Below are 10,254 nucleotides of genomic sequence, written 5' to 3'. Positions count from 1 at the left end.
TGGGTAGGTATAGCAGGTCTGTCCTGCTATCACACAAAGTGAAGCAGCTGCCTTGGGAAATATATGCTGGTGGGTAGGGGGGATTCGTATGGTCTGGGAAGAGAGGGCTGTGTGTCCTGCACACTGGATGAGCTTCCTGTTCTCAGGTGTGGTGAAGGATGCTGTGCCGCTACCTACCAGTCTGCTTGGCTTCTGTACCTGCAGCTGGGCAGGAATGTCTGCAGTGTTTCACGCCAGACAGCAGCAGCAAGGATTGCATTTGCCCAGCGCTGGAAGAGTGAAGAGCCACCTACCGACGAACTGATTCTAAAAAAGATCTTGGACTGTGCAGAAATGGACAGATTGACTTCGTCTCTGAAGGAGAAAGAAGATACAGACTTCTATCAAAGTTGGGACTCTTTTTATCATTGGCTAGAGAAATGGGACTAGGCATAGACTTAAATATGTTTATAGTTTAACATAAAAAGAAAAAATATGGGGGGGCTGACCCAGTAGGTCTGATGTTATCAATGATTGATGCTTTTTAGTTTAGGTTGTGTGTTTTTTTGGTTAGGTATATATTAAGAATAAAACTTAAGCCAGACAGCAAAGTATCTTGTGCTAACACTAGTGTGTGGGACTGCAGTCTCAGTTACTCTCTTCAAGTCACACCTCAAAGAGGAAGAGGGGCCTTCTCCCAAGTGCCACTTTCACTTGCTGGCTGTGGACTGAATGTCCAGGTTGTGCCATATTCCAGTAGCGTAACCGCTAGCAAGGAACCCGTGCAGATTCACACCTCCCTGTGCTGATGTGGGCCGTAAATTGAGTACATTTCCATGGCTTGTGTACAGTAAGATGGTCATGAGAATTAACCCTGAATCAGACTTCTAGCTAATCTATAGATTTCAGAGATCTATTGGAACTGAATTGACAACAGGATAAGAAATAAACATACAGTGAATGGCATTAGGGCATAAAATTGTATTTTTAATTGTTTGGTTGACAAATTTTACAATATAGTAAATAATGTCTCTTGTTGCCTCCAAAGCATATTTAAAGTTTCTTCTTTAAAAATCTAGAACAGCCAGAATTAAAGTCAGGCATAAAATGCTGTTTCCACTTCTCCACTTAGTATACTGTATACAATATATCAGCAGAAGAAGACAAGACAGGAACAGACCCAGAGCTTAAAAAAGGACAATAAAAGTGTTCAAAGGCCAATCTGCCTTGGAATACCCAGGTGCAATGAATTAAAACACATATACGTCTGGTGACCATGAAAGTGACTATTTGCATAGAATGATTTTAGTACTTTGCACTCTTACTTCCCAGTTGTTAAAAGTCATTTGTTCAGTATTATCACAAATATTGTTCCTAGGATGTTGCTTTAACTTACATCAAATGTTGTTTCATCCCAAACTGAATGGGCACATTTTGGAATGAACTAGATTTCTTTCCCAGGTTAAGATGGTGTTACCTGTCTATATACTATTTTCCAAGGCTAGAATAGCATAATTGTGGATATGGTTATTACAAAAGAGAAGGTGCAATACAAGACTGAATTATCTGGTAGGGCTGAAATTAAGCCAACTGTCCGTAAGTCAGCTGCAAGAGGATTTCAAGGGGATTACCACCTGAAAGCAAAGTGCAGGGAAGCTTCTAGAAAATTGACTAAATGCCCAACGCCATGTGGTCATCTGTTGGAGGTCCTGGTCCAGAGACCCAGGCAATAATTTAAAATAGGATGTGCCTGTGATGGCACATTCTTTAACTTTTTGTCCCCCTTTCCACATGAGGAAAATTTCTTCCCACCAACCATCCCTTGAGGGAAGGCCATCACTACTGCACTCACTCTCGATTCTGTTTAAAGGACAAATGCAGGAAAGACTATGAGCCATTTACAGAGTTAAAAGAGCACCTTCTTTCTCTTGAATAGCAGGAACCTATGGTCTGATAGACCTTCTGTAATAAATATAGTAAATATATCTACGTAGTTAATATTTTTAAAATAACAAATACTACTGATATCATTGTTCTATTGTAACAATTAAGGAATGTTCCATAGGAATACTCCTTGTTTTGATGGGAAGACAGCAGAACTTCAGCTTACTTTCTGCACTGTCCTTGTGGTGAAGGTTGATCCAAAGCACTGGTTAGTTTTACATACCACTGCTGAATCCTCTTGAGATAGAGCTGTGATATTTGCTGCTGTCAAATCTTTACAAAAGATCTGTCAAACATTTAATGACAAGTTCCTTGCAAGCCAAGTTCAAAAATGAAAGAGGAATAAGCCATAAATACAGCAGTTGTGTCATGTCTACTAATCTTTAACTACTTTAGGAATAAGGCCTCTAGCTTGTAGGTTGCCCTCAAATCTTCATTTATTGTTCTTTAAAATGCCAAAATGCATGGGGGTGGGGTGCATCCTGATAACTTAAACCAAGGAAAAACTAAAGTTCTGTTTGGGAAAGCACACTAAACACATTTTCATGTGCCGTGGTAGAAAGCTTGCTGAAACATTAGAAACCTTGCCTTAAGATAACATCTTCTAATGATTTTTAATGCTTCTGCACCTTCTGACATCATAATGTCACTGATCTCCCACAAAATGAGAAATGCACCAGAAGGTATACCAGCAGAAAAATCAACATTGTACTGATTGCAACATTGTACTGATAGTAAAAACAGAGAATAGTTTTGATTATGATGATGTTAATGATTATTATTAATAATTACATAATTATTGATGATGATGATGATGATGATGATGATCAGAACTTTGAAGTGAAAAAACATGAACCACAGTTTGTCAAGGGTAATTCTGGTATTAACTTCCTATAGAAATGACATCGTGCAGTGAAGCTTACAAAGTACGTTTATTCCATTGTAAAACAATTAATTAAAAAGGAAAAAGACAAATCAATTGTATCTGAACGTGCTGGGAAGCACTTAGAAGAAGAGGCCGGGGGGTGCACTAGAAGCATCCTTTTATGCTACACAGCAATTATCTGCCTCAAGGTATTTTCCCTTAATAAAAAGAATGGGAATAAGGGGAAAGTGCAGTTAAATTAAAATACACCCACCTAAGGCACCAATGATGACATGTTTCATGAATGCTAACTGGGTTCCATGGGGTCTGAGTAATTCCTTGCTGGAAGGCTGAGTAAGGTGGGTCAGTACTTCTGGAATGGCAGGGACACACTTAGAAGTGAAAATCAGTAAGAATCACAGGCAAATGAAACATACAGGAATCTATGAATTGCAGGTTCTTTGACAAGCTGATTTTTCCCATAGCATCACATCAGTACTTAGGATAGGGCAGACCAACTATGGTCTGCTTTGGGAATCTGAGATCACAAACATGGCATTACATGAGCCTTTCAGTTTTGGACCTTTTTTCCTCCCTTCCCTTCCCTTCCCTTTCCGGGGGAGTGGGGGGGGGGCAGTGGCTTGGCTCATTAAGAATTTTTTAAGTTTCTTCAGATCTTTAAGATTTTTTAAATGTATCTCACAAGTATGTTTAAATCTTACTGAACTGAGATGGCTTTTAAAATGTGTGGAGCTGATTTATACTTGTGCCAACATAATTTGTAATCTGTTCCATCAGTCACTCATGTATGATAACTTACAGACGAATGTATTCACAGCTGCTTCCACTAAAACATATGATGCCCAGTTATTAAGTTCACATTATGGGTCTGTCCCCACAAGCTAATGCTTCATAACTGTTTCACATGTGCTAGATATCACTTGATGTCGCACTTATCAGGTTAAGCACTTTTGTTCTGGGTCTGAAAGATATGTAAGCAACCCAGCTCATAACCTTTTATTGCAAACTGCTAAACCAGCACCTGGCCAAAGGCCATAAGACAATATTAAAACACTATGAAATACAAAGAATTACTCAGAAGTTAATTCTCGAGAAGAGCCCAGAAATAAACCGGTATGATTCAAACTTATTTTACCATTGAGGAAGGGTTTAATAGTGTCATGGATTACAGATTATATATTCCTATAGCAAATGTTTCTTAGAAGGACTAGAATCCTAAATTAATATTTGTTTGATGTGTATGTCCAGATTGAAGTATTTAACTAAAAGGAAATTGGTACATAAATGCATATAAATTTATTGACTAACTAGTACATAAATTAGTCAAATGAATGTTTAAGATGCTCACATCGTTTATCAAGTGCTATAAACCAAAAAGAGGATTCAACCTATTAAAAAACAAAAAATGTTCTAGCTAAAGGAAGAGTTATACATTTCACATAAAATCCTCCAATGGCCTCAGTTCTGCTTTCCAACACAATAATAAGCTGGTCTATATATATATATATATATATATATAGAGAGAGAGAGAGAGAGAGAGAGAGAGAGAGAGCGCGAGCGTGCGAGCGAGCGAGCATTATCTGACACATTCAATGTCCATGAAGCTATGTGTATTTGCCATCATATACCATTTACACCATCATCCAGTACCAAACATCTTTCTCAGAAGCTGAAATTTAAGCCAATAAGAGAACACAAGTTGCAAGTTAAAATAAAATGTTAAGCAGTATTTCCCCACACTAATCCATAGTATTGCGGTTGGTTTGAAACTTGAGACTTGGAGTGAAAGCTAAGCTTTATATAGAAACTTGCCCTGATCATTCATTTCATTGCCTCGCTGAAGACTTCTTTGTGAGAAATCCAGACCTGGTGGTTCACCCATGCCAATTATTTTGTGCTAGAGCAGGGGTGGACAAAATGTATCGCCATTCTCTGCTCCCTCGATGTGGCCCCTCCCACCCTACTGAAATCAGGGTGACCCAAATTAGGCACACACAAACACTCATATTGCAAAAGGAAAATGGTTTCTGGAGCTGCTATGGAGCACTAAAAGGGTCAAATATCATTTGCTTACAACATAAATTTGACCCTTTTAATGCTTTATAGCTCCTATGAAGCATTATCTGCAAATTTAGTTTGCAGATAAGTTAAATTTGACCCTTTGGGTGCTCTGTAATAGCTATGGATGAAGCTATCTTTCCTAACCTTTAAAAAAAATCCTTTTTGAGGAAATGCCCCACAAATGTAGCCAATGGATAGGGGCTAGAAGGTCTCCTAGACCTCCTGATTTTGTCCATTCCAGCCCTAGATGGATGTATGGTAATGAGGAGCTAGGGGTTCAAAGTGCAACCTGAGTAACTAGCTCTAAGTAGCAGGACAAGTCAACAGAGCTCCTTGCTATGAGCCCCATAGACTAGCCACACGCTAGAAGTGCTACTCTAGGTTGGTTTGCAGTTTTACTACCAAATACTAGCTTCCCACTGAGCTAGCAGTTGCCCTGCTATCTACATTGGATATTGCCCATGGACTTAAATGATTCTGGCCTGCAAAGAACAAACAGCAGACTTGTATCAAGCTCAAGGTGGGTGAAATCATATATCCACCAAGATAAATGGGACTTATTTCCATGCAGCAAAAGAACAGGTTCTGCAATGTACACTAAGACTGTAGGATTACTATTTACATTACTGTGCGTGTGAACTAATGCAGCAGAAATCCTTGGGAAGGAGGCCACATTCTGCCACCCTAACCCAACACTCCATTGCAGCCATGGGTGGGGCTCACCCACCTGCAATGACACCCTCTCTCTCTTGAGAGAGCAGATCCATGTGTCCATTCCTCTGAAGTTCGAGTAACACCCTATACACACAGGCGTTCCACATGCTCAGCCATGGGTCACCCACAGCTTGGGGTCAAGGCCTCTTCTTCTCCTACTGAGATTTTTCGACCATGCTATCCATATCACAAACCAGGAAACTAGATTCCTATCCTAAACTAAGTCCTGGAAATACATCCCTGCTTATATACATGGAAAGTTATTCAGCTTTTTTAAAAATGTTACAGATTCTCAGTTTAAAATCACAAAAATATTATTTAATTCTTCTAAACAAACTGCTTTGAACCTAGCCAACTTTGTTGTGAGTATACACAGGAACTAGTCCAATATCCAACATTTGTAATGACAGTATTTATAAAATTAAAACCTATGTTTTCCTTTAAATTCATATTGGACTAAGACCAGACTTTAGGATTATAATTTAATCTTCTTCTTAATAAGCATTCATTTAATTATCTAAGTACTGGATATCACATTATCATGTTAGGGCTTAATGGGTGGAGCTCCATCATACGGTCACATAAATTAACAAGCACAGAAACAAGGCTTTGCATTCCAAAATATAAAATCCTTCATTTCCTGCTAACCTATGTCTATGCTACTGCTGCATATTCACTGGATTGTTCATTTTTTTCACTTTCTTGTGGACTGGTGACCGTGACTCTTGGAGTTGATGTCTTTTCATAATTGGGATCAGCCTAGAAGTGGAAAACATATTTTAACTTATCATTTGATAAGAGATTTTCCTTTTATATGCGTTCACGGGATAATACAGGCCTGCACAACTTGAGACCTGTCAAGCCAAATGCAGGTCAACAGCCATGTCAGATGCTTGGCAAGCTGCCTGATTTGCCATTGCAGACAGGAAACAAACGCAAGTTTATCAAACCCCGGATAGGGCGCCACTTATGGCTGGTGAAGGGTGCTGGGCTGGAGAGATCACAAGGTCTGCAGTCCAGTAATAAAGCATATGATTCGCAGCATGCTTGCATAATCAACAACATAAATTTTCCAGCTACTTATGAATAATAAAGTTTTTAAAACATTAAAGCAAATATGTTCCCAATCTTTGTCAGATTTCAAAAATAAAGGGATTCTCTCTTAAGGTGCTGGGATATAAAATTAGCAGCGTGTTTTGCATAACCAACCTTCTACTCCCATGCTCACTCTCATTTTATCTAAAAGCAGGCTCATGTCAGCTCCTTCTGCTGTATGTGGAAGACTGGGAAGTGCTGTGATAATGGCTGTCAACTAAGCACTTTCAGTCTTGAGACGGTTTGTTTGTTTGTTGCATTTATATACCACCCCAATAGCCCAGCGGGCTCTCTGGGTGGTTTGCAAATATTAAAACCCCACCAATCCTAAAATAAATAAATTGGCTATTTATAAATAGGCTACACCACAACTGAGTATAAAATAACATGGTTAAAATGAATTAAATACATAAATATACCATTACAATTAATTAACTTTAAAATATTGGTTGAATAAAAAGGTCTTGACCTGGTGCCGAAAAGCATATAATGACAGCACCAGACGGACCGCTCTAGGGAGCACATTCCATAGTCGGGGCGCCACCGCAGAGAAAGCTCTCCTCCGGCTACTCTGTCTCCTAACTTCTTTCAAAAGGGTTCCCAGGGGAGGGCCTCTGCTGCCGATCTTAGAGGGCGGGAAGGCATATAGGGAAAAAGGCGTTCCTTTAGGTATCCTGGTCCCAAGCCGTTCAGGGCTTTATAGGTAATAACCAGCACCTTGAATTGAGCCTGGACTTCAATGTGAAGCCAATGGAGTTGATAGAGGATTGGAGTTATGTGAGAATAATGACCAGTCCCTGACAGTATCCTGGCAGCTCTGTTTTGAACCATCTGAAGTATCTGGACCGTCTTCAAGGACAGCCATTTCAAAAGCACGTTACAGTAGTCCAAACGAGAGGTAACCAGTGCATGTGTCACTGTTGTCAGGCAGTTCTCATATCATATCTTATAATCTCACAAAGTCCATGACCTATGGGGAAGTATCATTGGGATCATTTATCATTTGGAAACAGTTGTTACAAAGCTGAAACTCCAGAGATGGAAAACATAGCTGTAGATACCTACTGCTAGAGCAGATAAATGGAATGATTAGCACAGCAAAAGAGCAAAGACATGTTACCTGAGTCTGATCAATACCTTCTTTTGTTTCTTCTTCATGACTTTTGTGATCCATTTCTTCACTATTTTCTTCATTTGCTTCACCCTGTGCATGACTACTAAGCTCATCTTCTGCCACTTGGTCAAGGTTCTGCCCTTGGTGTTCATCTTCATCATGACCACTCAGTTTCTCCTCTCCCATTTCTCCACCCTGATCAGCCTCCCCATTCATTGCCGAATATTCTCCTTGACGCTGATCATTATGTTCTGACACTATGTTTTCTTCCTCATCCACAATTTCTGCTGGCAGCTGATAAAACCAAAATTAAAATTGTATTAGCCTCTGCTCCTTTGATTAAAATATTGCAGGTAGAACCATTATGATGAGCTAAATAAAAGGTGGAAAAGGACATACATATTGCATGAGCTATTATGAATTAAATATAAGCTGCCATGCTAATGTTGTGTCATAGCAAATTCTTCCTCAGTTATACACCACTTCATGGTCATAGGATTAATTGCTGAAAATTGGGTTTGCATATGGGCATATATAGATATAAATGGATCCATTCCTCACAAAGATGACAGCAAGATGAACACTAGATCAAGCACCAGTCCTTTGTCAGACTGAAGAGCAATCTACAGGTTTCACTTACTAACTAAATGGCCATTATGTGGAACTGCTTATGCATAAATATGAAGACAAGGAGCTCTACACTTCACAGTCACCTTGTAAACAAGTCTCCACACCTTAATCTAATTTTGGAAGCTAAGCAGAGTTGGGCCTGGTTGAAATTTGGATGGGTGACTTAAAATATTGTTTAAGGCAGCTTTGGCTATGGGTGGTATAGAAATGTAATGTAATAATAATAATCCATTTATTGTAACCCTCCCAGAAAGCCATTTTGGCTAATCAGCAGGATAGATATCTAATAAATAAACTACCTCACAGGGTTGTTGCATAGATAAAGTGGAGACGAGGGCTGTGTAACCCACCTTGGGTTCCTTGAAAGAAGAAAATGGGTATGATGCACTGGTTTAAAAAAACGTGTACTATGAAATAGCTGGTGTGCTTTGCAACTTGAGAGAGAGAGAGAGAGAGAGAGAGAGAGAGAGAGAGAGAGAGAGAGAGAAGAGGTGGGGTCACTGTGACAAAAGAAGGAAAGAAGGACATAGCCAAGAGGAAGACATTTCTCTCTGTCTCTCTCTCATGCCATCTCCTGCTTTCATCTCCATGAACATTCCTGCTATTTTCTCAGAGAACAAACTCTCTCCCACCCCAACCCCAGCAACTCCTCCAGCTTCTTCCATTCTTCTGTGTGAACCAGCAACACCTGTCCTGAGTCCACTGTGGTATGAGAGACCTAACGTTCTGGGTGAACGTGATTCTCCTCTTTCTCATGAAACCATTGAAAGGACTTGTTTTGGTTCTACAAATTAATTCAGCAAGATATTCAACACCCCTGAGCTCAAGGTACTTTTAAACCCCTACAATGACACTGGGCCCAAAGCACCAAAGCTATTGTTGGTTGATTGTATGTTTTAGCATGAACACATCCATCCCCCATCTTGGTTTGTTGGATCAACTGGGGAATCATTTGAGTACCTCCCAGTCCACTACACATTATTATAGAAGGCAATTAAGATAAAGACATTGGTAGGTGGTGCTAAAAACAAGAAGCACCTAAAGAGGCATTTTTTTAAAAACCCTGCACACACAAAAATAAAAAATAAAAAATGGAAAACCACTGTCAGTGGCCATGGAAAGAAGCATGCCACCTGGGAGCTCCTGAAGAACTGGACTGGGACTCCAGGCAGTCTAGGTTTGACACCTGGGTCTGAGTTCAGACATGCCTAACTCAAACCATATTGCCATGGGATTTCACCAATGTTACTCTGAAACTTCCATCCTTCCTTCTGTCTGTCTGTCTTTTCCATTCATCCTTCAATTTTGGTCCATTTTCATGAACTCTGTTGTAATTTTCTTAGAAACAATGACACAATCACCTATTTTTTGATATAATCTTGTAACCTATGATGGTATCATATGCAAGGGTGAGGAACCAACAATCTATATAAGCCAAGGGCTTGGATCCAAAGAAACATGCATACCTATTAGTAACAAAGATTAGATGGCACTTCTGTGTATAATATGCCTTCATAATGGCAAATCTGAGGCTGTTCTATGAACACCATGTTAAGTTCCTCCAGGGAAAATGGCAAGACATTAATGTAATCTATACATGTACAGAACACCAGACACTGAACACCAGGTACTGGCAACAAACAACATGTAGTCTACACCAATGGCTGGTCACTCTTCAGAAAACTGGATTAGAAAGAGCAGCCAATGGCCCATTCCAATAGGGTGCTTCATACCTTTTAAATAGCCATGTGGACAGCTGCTTTTGAAATTAAAGGGAGTTTCAAAAGCAACTTCTAATAATGACATAGATTCCTGGTCTAAAAACACATAA

General features: G+C 39.6%; 1 protein-coding gene across 1 annotated transcript in view; it reads right to left on the bottom strand.

The window, feature by feature from the left end:
- Window positions 1-6,238: 6,238 nt before the first annotated feature.
- Window positions 6,239-10,254, bottom strand: part of DCDC2 (doublecortin domain containing 2) — a 56,360-nt gene continuing 52,344 nt past the window's right edge. The window contains exons 11-12 of the mRNA XM_044426568.1: window positions 7,800-8,087; window positions 6,239-6,343 (exon numbers count right to left, since the gene is read on the bottom strand). Of these exons, the coding sequence (XP_044282503.1) occupies window positions 6,239-6,343; window positions 7,800-8,087 (393 nt within the window). The remainder of the gene's footprint in view (window positions 6,344-7,799; window positions 8,088-10,254) is intronic.

The sequence above is a fragment of the Varanus komodoensis genome, unplaced genomic scaffold (genome assembly GCF_004798865.1).
Source record: "Varanus komodoensis strain SLA01 unplaced genomic scaffold, ASM479886v1 scaffold17, whole genome shotgun sequence".
Lineage (NCBI taxonomy): Eukaryota > Metazoa > Chordata > Lepidosauria > Squamata > Varanidae > Varanus > Varanus komodoensis.
The sequence above is the reverse complement of the archived record's forward strand: the minus strand, read 5'-3'. Positions and strand labels throughout refer to the sequence as shown.